At 38.6% G+C, this 19,070-nt stretch overlaps 7 protein-coding genes across 7 annotated transcripts; 6 read left to right on the top strand and 1 right to left on the bottom strand.

The window, feature by feature from the left end:
• Nucleotides 1-807: 807 nt before the first annotated feature.
• On the bottom strand, nucleotides 808-3,044 carry MELLADRAFT_88407 (uncharacterized protein; the record flags this gene model as incomplete). Its single annotated transcript, XM_007411639.1, has 11 exons — nucleotides 808-821; nucleotides 896-1,112; nucleotides 1,184-1,269; nucleotides 1,363-1,481; nucleotides 1,549-1,667; nucleotides 1,734-1,889; nucleotides 1,957-2,210; nucleotides 2,272-2,338; nucleotides 2,416-2,498; nucleotides 2,565-2,659; nucleotides 2,722-3,044. 11 exons carry the CDS (start codon nucleotides 3,042-3,044, stop codon nucleotides 808-810), a joined length of 1,533 nt encoding a protein of 510 aa, XP_007411701.1.
• A 1,680-nt stretch (nucleotides 3,045-4,724) lies between these two features.
• Nucleotides 4,725-5,193, top strand: MELLADRAFT_107991 (uncharacterized protein; the record flags this gene model as incomplete). Its single annotated transcript, XM_007411690.1, has 2 exons — nucleotides 4,725-5,057; nucleotides 5,131-5,193. The coding sequence occupies 2 exons, from the start codon at nucleotides 4,725-4,727 to the stop codon at nucleotides 5,191-5,193; spliced, it is 396 nt and encodes a 131-aa protein (XP_007411752.1).
• A 1,288-nt stretch (nucleotides 5,194-6,481) lies between these two features.
• Nucleotides 6,482-6,966, top strand: MELLADRAFT_107990 (uncharacterized protein; the record flags this gene model as incomplete). Its single annotated transcript, XM_007411691.1, has 2 exons — nucleotides 6,482-6,758; nucleotides 6,842-6,966. 2 exons carry the CDS (start codon nucleotides 6,482-6,484, stop codon nucleotides 6,964-6,966), a joined length of 402 nt encoding a protein of 133 aa, XP_007411753.1.
• Nucleotides 6,967-8,131: 1,165 nt separating this feature from the next.
• Nucleotides 8,132-8,627, top strand: MELLADRAFT_107989 (uncharacterized protein; the record flags this gene model as incomplete). Its single annotated transcript, XM_007411692.1, has 2 exons — nucleotides 8,132-8,414; nucleotides 8,503-8,627. 2 exons carry the CDS (start codon nucleotides 8,132-8,134, stop codon nucleotides 8,625-8,627), a joined length of 408 nt encoding a protein of 135 aa, XP_007411754.1.
• Nucleotides 8,628-9,692: 1,065 nt separating this feature from the next.
• On the top strand, nucleotides 9,693-10,193 carry MELLADRAFT_107988 (uncharacterized protein; the record flags this gene model as incomplete). Its single annotated transcript, XM_007411693.1, has 2 exons — nucleotides 9,693-9,975; nucleotides 10,069-10,193. 2 exons carry the CDS (start codon nucleotides 9,693-9,695, stop codon nucleotides 10,191-10,193), a joined length of 408 nt encoding a protein of 135 aa, XP_007411755.1.
• A 2,603-nt stretch (nucleotides 10,194-12,796) lies between these two features.
• Nucleotides 12,797-13,701, top strand: MELLADRAFT_37143 (uncharacterized protein; the record flags this gene model as incomplete). The annotated part of the gene is made up of 4 exons (XM_007411694.1): nucleotides 12,797-12,997; nucleotides 13,100-13,172; nucleotides 13,249-13,474; nucleotides 13,560-13,701. Coding segments are annotated over 4 exons (642 nt in total), but the record flags the coding sequence as incomplete, so codon positions are not given.
• Nucleotides 13,702-14,370: 669 nt separating this feature from the next.
• MELLADRAFT_78215 (uncharacterized protein) lies at nucleotides 14,371-18,325 on the top strand (the record flags this gene model as incomplete). Its single annotated transcript, XM_007411695.1, has 4 exons — nucleotides 14,371-14,539; nucleotides 14,613-15,517; nucleotides 15,709-17,228; nucleotides 17,296-18,325. The coding sequence occupies 4 exons, from the start codon at nucleotides 14,371-14,373 to the stop codon at nucleotides 18,323-18,325; spliced, it is 3,624 nt and encodes a 1,207-aa protein (XP_007411757.1).
• Between the last annotated feature and the right edge of the window lie 745 nt (nucleotides 18,326-19,070).

Here is a 19,070-nt window from a genome sequence, read left to right as displayed (position 1 = left end):
GCAGGTCGAGTATTGAAGGAAATGAGGGAAGGCAAACAGAGGGAAACAACAGGACCCAAGTTACTCCAAGTTTATCTCTCTATGAAATAAGATCACATACGTCATACTTCATAAGTTCACAGCAAGATCCCAAGACCTCTTTTACTTTGATTTTCGAGACCCAATTCAATATGCGTTCCGCGAGTCTTTCCACCCGATAGATCTGAATTCATCAATTAAGTATCTCATCTGGATAATAGCCATGAAGAAAACCCATCGACGTTGACATTCTGGGTTGGTCCTTTCTGCATGTCTTGATGAATCAAAGCGCTTGAAGAATAGCAGAGCCAAAAATCTAATCAGTGGAAAACTCGGGTGCTTAACACATTTCTTGCTCTGTTTCTTCTTGACTGCTCCTCAGCCTCCGGGCCAGCAAAAGGTTAAGACCCTTCAAGGCTAACTTCTGCCAAGACCATGCAAAAGTGTGATATGGGAAGCGGAGCATCCTATTCTCTAGCTTCATCATAAACAGACATTTATCAAATTGGGATAAATCAACTTATTAAGCTCTTCTTGACATACTTCCACACATGATCATAATGTACTTTCTTTCTCTTTGGATGAAGGCACCCAGTGAAGAAATCTCGACTCTTTCTCGTCGCTCATGTTACAATTACAGTTCAAGACCAGTCAATATATATATACAGCACGCTACTCTTCAAGTTGATAGAACCACAAGAACACAAATACAACTACATATCAATCCCAATCTGTTCAGGGAAAACTGAGCAGATGTAAAAATCAACAGTCTTTGGTTGTCTTTCGAGCTTAACTCATAGCATCTAAAAATTTGTATCAAACTCGTCAGTTCTTTTTCTACCTGATACTCCATAAACATGAAAGCAAAAGTACATACCCCATGGTGGTAAGACGCTAGGCTCTGAATTGTCATAGACTTGTCTGAGCGAATCCGAAATAAAAGACTTGGGTAAAACGGCTTCATAAACATATTCATCAAACCAAGCATCAGTCATGACAAAGTAGCCATGATCACCAGCGGTATCACTCCAACTATTCTCGACTTTGTATCGCACAGGTTTACCTTGTTCGTCAAGGTGGACACCAGTGATTACCTACAAGGAGATAAGAATGTCATGAGAAAAAAATTGGGCTAGAAGATATAGAGATGCACATAAACACGGACCATTGCATGAGTCGGGGCGCTATCACCCATTTGGAGTCTCTCGGATTTCGATAAACGAGGGGTCGTCCCAAACGCAGCTTCATAATCTATCATGTTTTGCACGGAAAAAAGTTCAGACTTAGCATCTCAAGAAAAAACAGATTGGAGGAAATGGTGCAAGGGGTAGAATTTGAAATCACCAAATAGTTCAGTGTCCATGATACCGTAAGTATTATTTGACATCTTGCCCACATCACAGCCAAACCAGACTGGTTTGTCAGCTTTGATCATGTCGATCACTAAGCTCTTCAATACATCACTAAACCAAGAAATATTCAGGACAAATCACGCAAAAATATATCAAAGGATCAAGATGAGATACTGACATGCTAGTGTTAAGAAACTTAACAGGACGACCACCCCAGACATTTCCAGATCGCTCAATCAGGTATGACTGGTCGTAAGGATTTCTGGGGTCATTGATCATGCTAATGTATTCAGATGCCTGGGCAGATTATCAAATCCTCGTCAGTTACAAATTCTGGGCATAAGAACTAAAAATGAAGCATACCTGAAATCCAGCACAATGCTTATGGTAGAAGTCCAGAGGAGTAGAAACCAGGCTGTGAGCCTTGCCTGACTTGTCGAGGTAATCCCATTTGAAACTCTCAGTCGGGGAAGGGGGAGAGCCTAAAGCAATGGCTAGGCAGCGGTAGATTTGGGACATCTGTAAATCGAGGGATAGTCAGACAAAGAGAGAACGAGAAGTGATTGTAGTGTAATCGGATATGTACCATAGTCTCCTTAGCCTGACGAGCAGCTCGAACTCCAGCAATGCTGGCTGAGTCAGAGTCTTGACCAAGATTATCAATAGCATGGGTCTTGGCATCGGTATAAATTTGACGAAGTTCAATAGCTTGGTCACGCAGTTTAGAATTGAGGAAATCGTTGATTCCATCCGAGTTGGAAGAGTTGTAAGATTCATCAAAGATTGACTTGGGTGCTAAGCCATACTTCTCAACCAGTCCTACGACCATATCCCATTGACCTATGAAATAGTATAATCAAGTCAGGATTATTACAATGATCGAGGAAGAGCGATGACTGACCTCCATCACCTAGAGGAGCGCTACAGAGAAGAGAGATAATCCGAGCGTCGATTGGCTCTTCCGCAAGCTGCGGGAGCAATTCGAATCAAAACGATGGCAATGATACATCATAGAAAGTCAAATAAGTATATAAGTTGAACCAACCTCAATGACGTTTTCAAGAAAATAATTAGACTTTTCGACGTGATCCCAGAAAGACAAGTAAGACTCGCTGAGTTCGAACTCGCCTGAAATCAAAGGTCGAGCAAAGTTTTCAATAAGGTGTGGCACGGACAATGAACATGTTGATATACCTAGATTAAACTTCTTGACAATACCCATGCGAACCACGTTACAGCCCGCGAAGAGCCAGCATCGTCCAGAAGCCTTTTGATTGGTGACTGGCGTTCTGTGATGTTCAAAGAATGGTTCAGCTCATTCTACGGACAACAGAATGAATCTCATGCTCACGGTTGTACAGTCAACGTATGGGAGAATATTTGTTTATCTGCACTGATAGCTTTTCTGCTAAGGAGAGCAGACGGTATGTGTTGTTTGCTGAGCAAAGTACTAGCCAATTGAGCCTTATCGTCTCGCTCGAAGCTATCTTGCCAGCGAGTAAAGGCATCCAGGGTGACCTCAGACTGAGGGTGTGAGCTAGTATTCACCATCAACGGACTTCGACGAGCTAAGGCTGAGACGGTGAGTAGAGGAGCGCTAGAGGCAGCATCAGATTTCGCCCGGGCAGCTTTCTCGTCACATGATTCGGCTACTTGTAAAGACTGAGAGACCATGGTGAAGGTGATCTTGGTAAGTAATTGATTGGTGATAAAACTTGATGAAGTGCTTTGAGGATGTATTTAATCGTTTGGAAGTGGAGCTTATAAAGCTGGGAAGGAGGCTCCTGATATTCAAAAGTCGCCAAACTTTCAATCGAGCTAAACTGCTCGAGACTTTAATACATTCTCGAGCGGTCGTAAGCTTCACCGCCGATCGATCTTGACGACGCGGTGACCATATCGTCCAGATAGGTCAAGACTTCAAAGTTCAAATCAGTCACACAAACGAAGCTTCTCCTATCTTCTTCATTCTCAACATTCAAATTTCACACGAAAAGCAAGTTCTACTCTTGCAAAATTGTTCAATCGAGATTCACCTGAAGATGATCTGCGCAAAAGGGGTTCAACATTCGAGAGTGTTCTTTCTACAATTTTCTTTCAGCACCTATGCTTACAAACATGAGACCCCTGTGCTATTCCTTCTCATCCCCGACCGCATCCTTCATCCTTCGATCACAGCGTAGAAGCTGTCGCGTTTTAAGGCATTGGGTCTTGGAGTTGGTCTACAAAGACACGATTTCTGCGAATTTGTAAAGCCAGTCAGTTGAAAAAGCTCTGCTCAATTGAAGATGATCGAGAGCCTATACATAAATAATTCACATCGCAATCAACCGATTCCCTTCGAAATCAGGCAAACCAACAACTAACATTAACGTGGCTATTGAGGAATGAACTTCAATCGACGTTACCGGTGGAAGCAGATGATCGATGCGCGTATGTCTGTTGGTAAAATCGTGATCATAAGAAAAGACGAATTATGTTCACTGGACGCGTTGTTATGCTGAGCCAAGATTTATCCAAGGTCAATATGTAAACAGCTATAAGGAGTTCAAATCAACATTGGAAGAGAAAAGTTACTCGCAGAAGGTTGAGTATCGGTAAGGGAATGAGTGAAGGAAAACAAGACCCAGATTCATCTCTTTGTAGATCTTATACATCGCCTACGTCATACTGCATAAGGTCAGGGCAATCATCAACGATGGGTTAGATAAGCCCAATCAAAAGGCCATCACACTTTTTAAATTCAACTCTTGGTGATCACCCTGGAATAATTGGTTTCTTCAATTTCAATGCTATCGAATGGATGGGTTCATTCAATTATCATAATCCCCAAATATCCCATGCCGTGTTCAAAACAAAAAACACCCTTTCAGACGCTATATCACATTTGAATGTGTCCATGACCCTCTCAAATCTAGCCAAAGAAGTTTTGGGAAAATGTTGCAACGACCCAAAGAGGAAGTAAGATAAAGAAGGAGATCCAAACACCTTTAGAACACAGAAGTATCATAGATCGCCTCAGGGATTGTTCTAAATTGATCCAAGAAACGTATGAGCTGGTTACACCACATCGTCCAAAGGGTCCATGGAATGAAAGTGTTCAACGCGATATTGGTCATCATGGGTGTTCTATAAAAGGATTTGACGTTGGTCAACTTGAGCCCCGGCGTCAAGATCCTTCAAAAGTACGGATCAAGGAAGCCTGTTTGCCAGATACCTTGTTTGGATCAGCATCTTTAAACTTGATACATTTCACTCGTTAAAAAAGCTTTCTTCGCTCATTTTTACCTTCTTTGAGTCTTCTGCCTTTGAAACAAATATTCCTTCTTTCAATTGTCATATAATTCTTTCATCATGTCACTTCCCACCCCCAATTCTTTCACCCAGCCTTGTCCTAGGCGTGGAGCCCCACCTCAGACTTCATCATCAGCCACGCGACTAAATAAGAACTTGAATTCCATCAAGAAAGCTCCTACCATGCTGCCTTCACGTAGAAAATTTCCATCTCGACAGTTCAAAACCATCAACATCACCAAAACTAGCGCACAACCCGGTCTCACAGCTACTAGCAAGCACACTTATCGACCTTCACGGAAACGTCAAATCGTACTCCTTGCAAGTACTTCTATGATTCCAACACCTATTCCACCAGGTTCTCGATTCCCATCCGTGCAAAGGGCCAACAAGGTGATCCTTGCGAATTTTCCTCGTGATTTCTGGAATCATTCTACTTACATTATCCTTTTTGGGTTGTGGTTAGCTGTATTCCAAGGCCTCTTTGATCAATGCAGAGAGTGAGACTTCTCCGACTACTCTGGCTTAAATGTTCTATTGACGCTACCTGCTCTTTGCACAACCCCGTTAGAAGGTGAGTCACATTTCCTCTTCCTTTTTCGTTCGGATTATATATACATGTATGAATATATTGATTCTTTTTGTCTTGTAAGCAGTCATCTTCAGGAATTAATGCAAAAGCTTCTAGCTTGGACTCATATTACCGAAATGTGTAGTTTTTCCAATCTAAATTATACTGGAGAAATCCTCATCAAACTTTTATCGCCAATACGGCTCGTAATCATGATATGATTGCCGTGATTGATTGAATGCGTGCCAACACCTTGACTATCTATACTCCGCAATTCTTTATGTCTACTGGTCATCATCTTTTTTGGATTTGTTGTCTTCCCCCTCCCCCTGATTCTTTTCTAACTCCTATATCTACCAAATACTTTTGATAGGACTTTGGTCATATTCACTGAAAGACTCAAAGTGTCCCATGTATTTCAAGTTTTGGGCGCCAAGGTGTAAACTTCTTTGATTTTTTTATTTCAGGAATTCTAGAAGTGTTGCCAACGAATTTTATCAAGTTTCTTGACAGGGTTTTCCTGTTTGTATATACGTGGCTACTTGTACCCTCAATGCTTTTTGGAAACAATTTAAAAAAAATGAATTTGAATATAATGACTCCTTGAGCTGTTAGCTTAATTATTTGATCTTCTCAGTCTGTGAATATTGATCAGAAATCTCTCTCCCCTTGATATAGAAAGACTTGCTTCATTAAAAAGACTACGTGCGTACATATCAACTTACTTTTTCAACCAGAGATTTGAATGGTTTACTTGACAAACAAGAGACAAACTATGTATATATCTGTTGCTTCCCAAATCCTATATAACGGGTTTTTCCTCTGCATAAAGGCTTATAAATAAAAGACAACAAGGTACGATAGTCCTCACTCATTCTACAGATATACCCTTGCTACAACTAAATGACTGCTTTATTAGTCTTTAGTTTTTTAAACTAAGCTTCGAGCCCATGTCTGACAGGTTCGTTTTGATATAACCATGAACATCATTGTGGCACGCAGCTTAACAAAAGCGCCGCTACCCGCGGGAACCTCACCTGCGCTGTCGGTCTCGGAGGCTCAGCTTGATTCGGATGCCTAAAACATCAGTCACAGGCGTATCCCGAAGGGTTCAGGGTTCAGCGGCGATCAGTTTTTGATCCCCAACACCTCTTATATATCTTCAGACTTGTGTCTTCCCTTTGCCCCTTTGCCCCATCTTTCAGCGCATTAACTACCAATAATTTTCCTCCCACTTTTTTTCATCATGTCATCAATTTCGAAATCCTGGATTATCAATCTTACTATCTTATTCGCATTCCTCACCACTCTCGTCTGGGCTGAAATTTGTCAAGTTTGTATGTACGACGGAACGATTTATCGTGACTGGCGCGGAGAAATTGCAGCCCCCAAATTCTGCGATCAAAAAGCGACTGAGATGAGTATAATAAATCAAAATACTAATAAAGCGATGTGCACCTACATGAATTGGAATACAAATGTTAAAGATCAATACGGTCAAAAAACGTTTTGTCGAATCAAATGTGAGTTTCTAATTGAAATCGTGAAGCAAACTTAAATCTATCTTTTTCTCCTAACAAACCTTTTACCCTTCCGCACTTGTTAGGTGAGCGTCCAACTCATTGTATCGGGACAAAAAGTCGCATAAAAGATAAAGACGGAAACATGGTAGACCACCTCGCGTTCCTTGGGCGTATGGACATGCAGTGTAATGAATGGCCCGCAAAATAGAGTAAGTGATTTGATCATGTTTACGTAGGGCGAAATGTGAAAGAGGCTTGCTAATCCTACTTGTGATCTATAGAGCTTTCCCAAAACGTTCCCTGGATGATGAGCGCGCTCAAAGCTTGATAGGATGTCTTTGGAGAAATTTCAATGTCGTCAATTGAACTACGCACAAAACGTTTCACTAATAATATCAACTTTATGGCTAATTGTTCATTCTAAATAGAGAGTTTGACTATGCTGAGACTCTACTATCTGCCAATTATTTTCTTTCTCGTGTATTTCTCTATCTTTCTTTGTACTACTTTTCATCTTTGTATCTATATAACTCTCCCTTGTTCTTTGTTTCGCCTTGTGTAGACCCAATGGGTGAGATGCAGAGTATAACTCTTTCACGTTTAAAACTTTGAAGGTACCTTAGACAAGAATTCCGTACTGATCTTGATCACACCATCAAGCTTACGAAAAACATACCTAGGTGTTTTTTTGTTGCATGCTGAGAAAACTCTTTCCAAGTAGATCATATCTTGTCTTGTCTTTGATTGCTTGTTGGACAAAATTCTTGTCAAATAACCCACAAATATTTTTCAAAAATTATAAGCTTGATTTCATCCTCGAATCACAGATGAATTCAACTCATTGGAAACAAAAACAACAATCGATAAGAAAACTGCTGTGTAACTGTTGATGTGTGAAATTTGAATGCTTGAAAGATATACATATGTACGTTCCTTCCCATCACGGATCTTCTTTCCAAAACGCTTATAAATAAATGACCACAAGACACAAGAGTCTTAAGCCTGAATCTCCACTCATGTTGACAGTCGTTTCTTTTCAGGTAATCTTGTAGTAGTCTCTTATTTTTCCAGCTGAGCTTCGGACCCATTTTTGTCACCTTTTTTTTCGTAACCGTGAACGTGATCGTGGCACCTTCCTGAGCTCAACGTGGACGATGGCTTTTCTGAAACGACGTTCTGGATGCGCCGGGATCGTTACTCACAGGAGATATTCCGGAGGGTTCAGAGTTCAGAACCCGTGGCGGGGGTCTTTTCTTTTGTAACCAACACTTTTTGTTATGTATCTTCGAACTATTCCCCCTCCTGCTTCATCTCTTTTCCTCATCCGCTAACAAATTCACTCACAATACGTTCGTCAACAATCCTTTCACATCATGTCACCAATTTCGAAGTTCTTGATGATCAACCTTACCATCTTCTTCGCATTCCTCACCTCTCTCGGCTCGGCTGACCGTTGTGAAGTTTGTATGTACGATGGAACAATTTATCGTGATTATCACGGAGCAATTGCAGCCCCCAAATTCTGCAGAGAAAGAGCGTATATAATGACGAAAATGAACGAACAAACAGAACCTAGAGGAGCACTGTGTACCTACCTGAATTGGAATACACAAGTCAAAGATAAATACGGTCAAAAAACATTTTGTCGAATCCAATGTGAGTTCTAATTTGAATTGTGATCTAATTTTCCGATTTTACTTCTTTCCTGTTGACGAACGTTTTATACTTTCTACCCACTTTCTAGGTGAGCGTTCAACTGATTGTATCCCGGCAAGTCGTCAAATACCAGATAAAGACGGACAAGAAATAGAGCACCCTGCGTTTCTTGGGCGTAGGGATATGGCTTGTAATGAATGGCCCGCTAATTAGAGTGGGTTATTTGAAAAGCATTCTCATGGTGATCTGTAAAATAGGTTGGCTAATTCCTACTTGTGATCTGTAGACCTTTCTAAACTCCGACTGGATGATGAAGGCTCACTATAGGATTTTGTAAATTGCTGGGGATCAAGCTGGTTACTCCTTTCAAGTCGTTCTACTTGTGTTTCTCATCATGTCTGATCAGATCTCCTCAAGAAGTAAACAAGAATATGGATGCGGAAGATCAAGTTATCATGGTCCATAGTAGCACAATAAAACTGTTCACAATCACCTTTGTCCCAAAACGAAGGTCACAGATGAAGGTTTTTTTACCACTGAAGCTGTCTTGTGTGCAGTCACTGTTGTTACTTGTTTTGCCCTCTTTTCTTACTACCTTGTCTTCATTTTGTATCCAGTTTTCTCCTCTTCTTCAGTTTCCCTAATTGGATCCTAATAGTGCAGACGAAAATAGTAACTCTTCCTCATCTAAAAACTCTGAGGGTACTATAATAGGAATTGCCGCATTCCAAATCAAAAGCACATGTGAACAAATCAGTTTTTGCACAACACTGGCACTGCATCAACATCCAAGAAACCTGTCATACGTCTTATACCACGGAGTAATCAGAGTAATCTCTTGATCTCATTTTGGAGCTTGTTGTGAAAGATCTCGCTCTAGTCAGTTTGGCCCTTGACTATCTTCCCAAAAACTATAAACTTGTCTTTTTCATCAAAGTAAACAAAGAAACTTTAAGCCAACTACAGGTAAGTGCTAAGCTTAGAGAAGTAGATAGGTTCGTCATCCTTTTGAAACGTTCTTGAGTTGAATCACACGCAAAAGAAGAGGCATTTCTCAAACCAAAAAAGAAAAACGCCTAGCCGCCGCCACGAGAGATTCCATTCAGTTTACCCCTCAGGGTTCAGAACCCGTGGAGAACATCTTTTCGTATGTACATACCCAACACTTTGTCCTATACATATATGTTCGAGCCTGTTCCTCGCCTTCAACACATTGCACCATCTAAAAAATTGACTAACTTGAACAACCACTTTCCAAATCCTTTTTTTATCTTTACGATGTCACCAATTTATCAATTCTTGATGATCTACCTTACCATCTTCTTCACATTCCTCGCCACTCTCGCTTCGACCAAGACTTGTGAAGTTTGTATGTACGACGGAACAGTTTATCGTGACCCGAACGGAGGAATTGCAGCCCCGAATTTCTGTCAAGCAAAAGCCACTGAAATGACTCTTGCAAGTCAAAGGATCTCTAGTACAGACGGTGCATGTCATGATATGGGTTGGTATACACATTTTTCGGATTCACATGGTCAAAAAACTTATTGTAGATTCAGATGTGAGTTTGAGAAGATGATTGATCTTCTTTTTTCAAGTGTTTCTTCCTTATTGACAATTGATCCGATTCACTTGACTCACCTTCTGAATTTAGGTCAGCGTGATACTGATTGTATTGGGGAAAAAACTTCAATAAGAGATAGCTCTGGACGTAAAGTTCCACACAATGCGTTTCTTGGTCGTAGGGATATGGAATGTAATGAATGGCCCGGTAATTAGAGTAAGTTATCTCATGGTGATCTGTAAAGCAGGTTAGATAACCCTATCTATTATGATCTAGAGAATTTTTTTCAAACGTTTACTGGCTCATGATCGCTTCATGTAGCGTTTCAAGCAGCTTCTGATCTTGTTTTGTTAACAAATCTCTTCTGACTCATCAAGTTTGATAGTATTTAGAGAAAAATAAAATTGAAAATATTATAGAAATTTCAATCTAGTTAATTGGATCAAGCACAAAACATTTTGTTAATAACTATGTAGCTAATTGAACAATCTCAAAAACCTGACGCTGTAGCAACTCTACAATATTTCTAATTCTATGGCCATCGTCATTTTTCTCCTGTGTTTCATTGTATTCTTATGTTTGTATATACTTCTTTCTTATCAATTCTCCGTACCACGAGGCTCAACCTATGTAATTTGGCGAGATGCAGAGAGTAGCAGAGAGTAAATCATTGACTCACAAAACTTTGAGAGTACCTTTATCCCAATCTTGGTTGAGATCACTTCCACACAGTTGTACACACAAGAATTACGCAATGTCAATTCGAACCCAGCATGTCAAACAAGTCTTTGTGGAACACTGAAGTCTTCATAGACAAGAACTGATCTTCATCAAACATAAAAGCAAGTCAGAGTTCTACAAATATGGCAGACTACCATGCTCTACATGGGACTTGTATCAAGAAAGTCAAGTTTCATCCAGATTACCAAGTTTGTGAAATGGCGCGTGTGGTGCGGGCTGTATGCGGTTTGAGTGCACCTGATTTGATAGCTGCGAAGAGAAATCTACGGAAGCCGTGACGTGAAGTGACCGCCACAGTTTTTTCAAAACTTCGGTTTTCAGTTTTCGGTTTTCAGTTTTCAGATTTTCGACTTTTCAGTCTTTTTGATTTCCAAACATGCATTTGCCTCAAGCCCCTGCATTAATAAGACTACACTACGTTGCCCTTAGCAAAGACACTGTCATTTTTGTAGTCTAAAAGTGCCCCTTGCCTTGCACATTTGTGAGAAGTCTATGACGATGACCACATTTCTATTCAATTCAAAGACAATGGCGAATTGCTTCTTTTTCAAGAGCAACAAGTCCATGATGATGACATCCTGGTAAATGTTCAATCTCATCAGCTCCGTTGGTGATCAAGTCTACACAAAAACTATTCATATCAGTGGGAACGTGTCCAGCTGGTTAGGCGGTGTGAGTAAACTCAGAATTGATCGGGTTGTTTACGTTCAACGGTGAGATTATTGAATTGATTTTTTACGCGGTGAAAAATGTTGCTTTTCTTCCTCTCGAGGCTATTCGGTTCCAAAGTTTGAACCTACAAGATTGAGACTAATCATGTATATTAGCTTGATGATAGATTATATGAAAGTTTTACCCTGTTTTACCTCGCTTTTTTGCCTTTCTCAATCGCCTGTTTTCATGTTTATTGCAATGTCATTAATCTTGAGTCGGTGTATCTTGTTAAGGGTCTGCAACTAACAAGCTCGTCCTATGTTTGCTTGAATGGTTTGTGTCAGTATGGTTCCAAATACTCCTTTCTGGAAATACTTCTTTCTGATCTTCTTGGTGAAGATCAATAGTCTCATGGTCCTTATTGTCAAGATGAAGAGCTCAAAGAGTATGTGTTGATCACTATTAAATGACAAATTCACAACTTGGTTACATAGATCGTAGTATACACGAGGCTAGAGAATAAAGCATTCTCGAGTGATGACGACTCATCCTATGCTTTTTTTGCCAATGAACGTTTAAGTCAACAGACATACCGAAGGTGCTTAAGAAGTGAAAATGCACCTCCCATCTTTTACAATCAATATGAAGATCAAAGCTATGGTTCAGTTTCTCATTTGGTCTAAAAGAGAATGGAAACTGAACTCATCTGTGGAGGTTGTGGATGAGTTTGAGATATGAAAGCCAACGGGCTATAGATTTGAAGGAAGCCTTTCAGCTGAGGTGGTGATTGATGGCGTCAATAGTGTTCGAGATGTTCGATCGGGTCTTCCAATGAGTCGAAACAAACTTGATCTTTGAGGCGATTGAATAAGTTTGGGCTTCCGTAGGAGATCAGAAATTCAAAAAAGACTGAAAAGTCGAAAATCTGAAATCTGAAAACCAAAAACCGAAAACCGAAGTTTTGAAAAAACCGTGGCGGTCACTTCACGTCACGGCTTCCGTAGAAATCGGTAAAAGAAAGTTGAACTTAACTTGAAGTAACCAAAAGAAAGACTGAAGAAGATGAACATCCAACGAACCATCAAACCATTTCACTCCGCACTCAATCGAAACCACCACATCTCAAGTTTATCATCAAGACTTACCAACCCAAACCGATCGATCAATCTTTCTCAATCAAATCAAGTAAGTCTTCTGATCCTAAAACGATTTATAATTACACTTTACACAAAAAGTCAAATTATTAAATCTTATTCAGTTTTTCAGATATAGAATCTCATCAAGTTCAAGTACAAATCCCAACAAGATCTTCCAAAAAACCCTCACCACTTCATCCCAAACCAAACCCAACCTGTCCACACCAACACCAAACCAAACGGACCCAACCCCCAAAAAGAAATTAGACAAAAACATCATCTCATTAAGTTTATTTATTTTAACAGGATTAGGTTTACTAATTTATTTTAAAAATGAAAAAATCAAAGTAGAAGAAAGAAAAGCTGAAGAAACCAAACAAAAATCGATTGGAAAAGTTAAGGTTGGAGGTCCATTTGAGTTACTTAATGTTGGGAACGGTCAAAGGTTTAATCAAGATGATTTATTAGGAAAATTTAGTTTGATTTATGTAAGCGTTTTTTTTTTTCGTTCAACTTTTTTTTTCTTGTTGATCTTGTCTTTTCTAATTAATCGTTTTCTTTTTTTTGGGGGGTTTTGGGATTTGGTTTAGTTTGGGTTCACAAATTGTCCTGATATTTGTCCAGAAGAATTAGATAAGATGTGTGATGTTGTGAACCGAATAAGTAAATCCAACTCCGTCTCCCAAACCTCCCAAAAGAAAAAAAGACTTAACGAATTTGAATGATTTGAAAAATATAGATCAAGATCAATTCAAGGTACCAATCCAACCGATCTTTGTATCAGTAGATCCAAATCGAGACACACCAGAAGCGATCATTCAATACTTGAAAGACTTTCATTCGTCTATGATTGGTTTAACAGGGTCCTATGAATCGATCAAAAAGATGTGTAAAGTGTATCGAGTTTATTTTTCAACTCCACCTAATTTAAAACCAACAGATGATTACTTGGTAGATCATTCAATGTAAGTTCATTTCTTTTTTCCAAGTGATCCGGTGTTTGATGCTCACTTTTTTTTTTGGAATTGGTGGGTTGGTTTGGGAGTTTAGATTCTTTTATCTTATGGCTCCTAATGGAAACTTTGTAGATGCGTTTGGTAAGATCTTTAGTAAAGATGAAGTTTATACTAAAGTCAATAAGTATATGAATGAATGGTCAAATGGAAAACGGTTTGGAGAAGAAGAAGAGTAAACTTTTTCAATTGGTTATCCATTTACTTTTTGATCAAATTGAAAATGTAAAAAAAAGTCATCATACATTCTATTTTTATTTTAAATAACTTTTTGGAATGATCAATTTGGTTTGATTTGATTGAGTTTTTTGTTACTTTTGAAAGCTTTATACCCTTTGATTTTTTGATCCATCAGACAGATTATATTACCAACTCAACTTGTTTATAACCCATGAATGATTTGACAATGATCCAATGAATTTAGTTGATTTTGAGATTGAAAAGGTTCGTGATGAATTTAATAGGAATGATGTTGAGAGTTGAATTTGGTTGGTTGATGACTGAAGCAGTCTGAGGTTGGGTGAGTATGGTTATGAGTATGTGATTACATGTGTGAATGTGTATGTAGTGATACTCAAGACTGAGTAATCTTGTTTAAATTCAAATCGAGTTTAAACTGTTTGAATTTTTAAAATCACAATCAATCAACCCATCAACAACCACTTCATCCTTCATTTTCTGGTAAGTCATTCTCAATCTCTTTATCTTCTTCTTTACCATCATCCATCCCTTTACTACAATCCAACCCAACCAATCAACCAACCAATCAACCAATCCAATCAATCCAATCAATCCATCAATCTCCTGTTTGATTAATATAAATGGACTATTAAGATTGAACCTTTGGAATGTCTACAGATCAATCAAATACTTCAATCTCACCAACACATTCATATAGCTTTCTTGGAGTCTACATACCAATCTTTTCAAATACTATCAACTCTTATCAAAAAACTTCAATTCAACCATCTCAATCAGATCCTTCAATTCATCAATGTTCTGATCCTGTTTCATTAGGTTAGTCATCATTCTCAATTCTCTCTTCCATGATCACTCAAATTGATGATTTCTTTGGATTGTATGCGTTTAGATTCATCTATTATCTTCAAAGGTGATATCATAACCTCTGAACAATCAAGATCATCTTCTAAACCTCATTCAGGTTCAAATCATTCGTCTATCAATAGCTCAATGCTCAATCAGTTATTGCCATCCAGATTTCCGGCATCTCAGCCATCAGATTTACGTTCAGATCATCATTCTTCAAATCTACATCATCCATCTTCATCTTCAACTTACGCTCTTGAAAACCCTTTGGTGATTAGAAACCTCATCAGACGTTTCTCTCCACCTTTCAAACCATTTGGTTCTACTGAGATTCTTGAAACTGATCTTCATCATCCTGATCTACCATCATCAAGTTTATCTACTAGAAAACCTTCAATGTCACTTCACTTTCCAAAACCTGATCACGTGGCTTCGGCCAATCTATCACCTATCCCATCTTCATCTAAACGTCTTTCTCATCATCGTCTATCTTCCAATCATCATGATTCTATTTCAAAAAGGAATTCAGATGGAAAGCCACGAACAAGCACTTCATTGGAGAATCAATCATATCCTCAAGATGATGAAGATCAACCTAGATCTCGTCGTAATCCAAAAAGTTATCAATCTTCTCAACTATCCACTTTTATCATTGGATCAGACGAAGAACCAGCGATTCCTAAAGATTTTTATGATTGGCCAGAAGATTGGGATCAAACTCAAGCTAATCCAAAACAAGAGACATCCAAAAAGAAAATCAAACGACAGAAATCTCAAACTCTTGAATCTAATAAACCTAGACTTTCAAAAACTCAATCTACTACTACACTTGAAACAATACCTCAATCTGATCGTACTTTACAGAAAAGATCTCATCAAGAGAAAAGAAGAAGACCTTCACAAGACTCGGATGGATCTAATTTTGATCCACAAATCGATGATGAAAAAGTACGTGTTCGACTTGAAAACTTGTGAATCAGCTCAACTTATTTCTGGATCTTTTGTTCACTTCAGACTAAACCTCGATCACCACGACCCGATCGTAGTAGAAGCTCCCGTCAAAACATACCTACAAAGATGGTTAGTGATCATTGTATGCTCAACGTAGGCTTAATCTGAAACCTCATTTCATGACTTAGGAAAATGGAATCCAAGACCAGGATGATGAGAGTGTCGAACTTCATCACGACCATCACACAACCAGTAGATCAAATCGACAAGATTCACCTGGACAACTTCCATCAGGTGAACCAACAGCAGCTTCAACTAGTTCAGCAAGAAGGCCAACACTTTCTGGCACGAGTGATGAAGATGTTACATATCTTACTTCTAATTCTAGGCAGAACGAAAAACCGAATCATTCGAATTCCAACCATCATCTAGATGAACAAGACTCTGAAGATGAACCACCTAAAAAACAACCTAAACCAAAACGACCGAAAGCAGCCGTTGAGAAATCTCCTAAATTAGGAAACGATCCTCATGATCCTTCACCTACTGCTGGACCTTCAAAACCAGTTTATAGGATTCCTAATATCATACCAGCATGTGAACCTGACGATTTTGGTCAATACGAATCTTCTACCTGTCATCAGTGTCGAGTGAAGACTACGCGACCCAAGATGATCTGCGATCAATCACAAGATCCTAATTGTGTTGTTCGAGTTTGTATCACGTGTTTGATGACAAGGGAAGTCTATGACGATCATCCGGAACTTCGACCGCCTATATTCAAGTTTGTGCCAGGTGGGACGATGTTATGTGTAAAGTGTCGTAATCTATGTCCATGTGCTTCGTGTAGAAGAAGACGTGGTGAGAAGGAACAGTGTCGTAGAGGTTTAGGTGGTTCAACTAAAGGATTCTATGGACTCACACCGGAAGAAAGAGAACAAGCTTTAACGAAGAAGAAGGAAAAACAAGAATTGATTCGACAAAAGAAAGAATCTAGACCAGCAGTCGAAAAGAAAACACCAGTGGTTTGTAGAAGAGAAGCAGCAGCCATACGACATACTGGATTTGATGATGATATCGAACAAGAAAGATTACAACATTGGGCACCTTTACCTGTTTTTCCTCCATTACCACCAGCCAGAAAGAAGAAGAGGAAACGATTAGATGCTACCACACCTATTGATTGTAAAACGGGTGATTCGGTTAGTGAAAGTAGTTGTAGTGATACAGATACGAATGAAGAGAGTGATACAGATTCGATTTCGATTTCATCTGAACTTTCACGTGATTTTCATCCTGGGAATAATACGGTTCTGGATCCTACTACCTTTAAACTTTCACTCTCCTCATCACATTCACAAAGAAGATTATCAATTTCAAATCGATGGCGTTCTAATAATAATAACAATCATCGACAAGATCTTTCTTCTGAATCTCTTTATAGATCAGTGAAAAGGAAAAACAAAAACCATCGAGCCCCGATTGTTTGGATTAAAGGAGGAGCGATTGTACAAGCTAGAAAACCACCTACGAAAGAGTTTATGGATAAATTAGCTGAAGAACAAAAGTCTAGATCTTCTGGTGCTTCGACGGTGATGGATGAAGATGATGATTTACAAAATAGACTTCATCAACATGAGATTGAACTCTCAAATGAAACTGCGATCGGTAATCTTACGCTTGGTGATATAGATGTTCCAGCTGCTAGGTAAGAATTCGATCATTTGTGTTCTTCTTTCGGTTATACTGATATGATTTTTGATGGTTTTTTATAGTTTGCCTGTTCTGTTTGGAGGTATCGAAAAACCGATGACAGATGAGCAGATACCAAGTCCATTAGCATTTGTAGGAGATCCTTCTAAAGTAGATTGGTTACCTTCTTTTGAACCTACTGCCGAGTTATATGGACCATTAACACCCGACACTACTATGCAAGAAATCCAAGTTTTACCTAATCCAACTAATCTGAATGCATCATGTAATCCATTCAGATCACAAAGTACATTGAATCCAATCACAACTGACAATCACCCTAGATCTGATCTTCCGATGGCTAGTACTTCAACTTCACATCTACCTAACCCACAACTCATTCAAGCTTCATCACATCATAATACTGAGAATCCGATCAAACCTCATCCAGCTTCAAATCCTAATGGATTACATTGTTTTGAATCAGACACAACTTCATTTGATCATCAAGCTTATTTATCAAGTTTAACGAATGAAGAATTAAGAGATGTATTGAAACAAGGGAATTATGAGATGGCCAAACAAGGATTCTTACCACCTATGAATGAATCACATTCTAATTTGAATCTTAATCATCATCACCATCATCGTGGGGGGAATGGAGAAGAAGGAAATGATGAGTATGATCGGATCACAGGGATCTCACCTGAATTGATTTCAGCTTCGTTACCTAAGGAAAGCACGAGTAGGAGTTTGGAATCGGATTTGAAAGAAAAGAATCGAGTGGTAGAAGTCGAAGGAGAAGGAGGAGCATTGGGGTTGAATGAATTGAATGAAGAAGATCAACAGATCAGATTGATTGAAGCGGCTAATTGGGCAGCAGTTTGGGGAGCTACTGATGGGTTTGGTGGATTTAATTTAACGTCATCGAACCCATCGACTTCTAATTCTAATTCTAATTCTAATAATAATAATCTGAATTCGTCGAATCATTCTAATCATTCGAATAATTGGCAAATCGATGGGAAAGAAAAAGAAGTCTTTTTGAAAGCTTTTAGGAATAGTGTAGGAGATGAATGGTTAACTGATGTGATGTCTTTAGATTCGTTTTGAAACTAATCCCCCTCCGAAGAGAAAAAACAAGATTTTATTGGATGGAAACGAACATTGAAAAGAATAGATTGGAGGAATTGGTGTAGTGTAGTGTTGTGTGGAGAAATGAACACATCGTTTGGGGGTTTGGGGGTTTGCGGGGTTTGGATTTTGGATTTTTTTTTTGTGATTCGGTTTGTGATTTGTTTGTTTGGTATTCTTGGTAAAACTTTGGTATTTATTTTTTCATTTTTCTTCTCTTTTGGGATTTTCATAAATTGAGATTTTTTATAAATAAAATAGTATTAGTTTTTTATCTTTTTTTTATTTGATTTTGATTTTTTTTTTATTCTCACTCAATCTAGCTCATGTAGTTTTTCTTTATCTTTTGTTGACTTATAAAACTTTTTTTTTTAATTCGATTTTTTTTCCCTGATGGTTAATTGATGGTTTATATTATTTTAAGAAAAGTAAAATGAGGGTTTAATTTTGGATCTCTTATATTTATTTAATCAATGAATTGGTTTTTTGGGTTTTTTTTGCAAAACAAACTTGATGGATTTATATAGGGATTATAATTTTTTGGTTTTTGGTTTTGATGGTTTTTGGTCTTGATGGTTTTTGGTCTTGATGAATGGATCTTAAACAAAAGGTAGTGTTTTTTGGATTGATTTGTTAAGGTGGAATTTTGATTGTCATCATCATCATCATCATCATCATCATCAGAAATGTAAGAATAAATTGAATTTCTTTTTGGGTTTGAGAC

This window comes from Melampsora larici-populina, assembly GCF_000204055.1.
Source record: "Melampsora larici-populina 98AG31 unplaced genomic scaffold MELLAscaffold_26, whole genome shotgun sequence".
NCBI lineage: Eukaryota > Fungi > Basidiomycota > Pucciniomycetes > Pucciniales > Melampsoraceae > Melampsora > Melampsora laricis-populina.
Note: the sequence above shows the minus strand (reverse complement) of the source record. Positions and strands in the feature narration are given on the sequence as shown.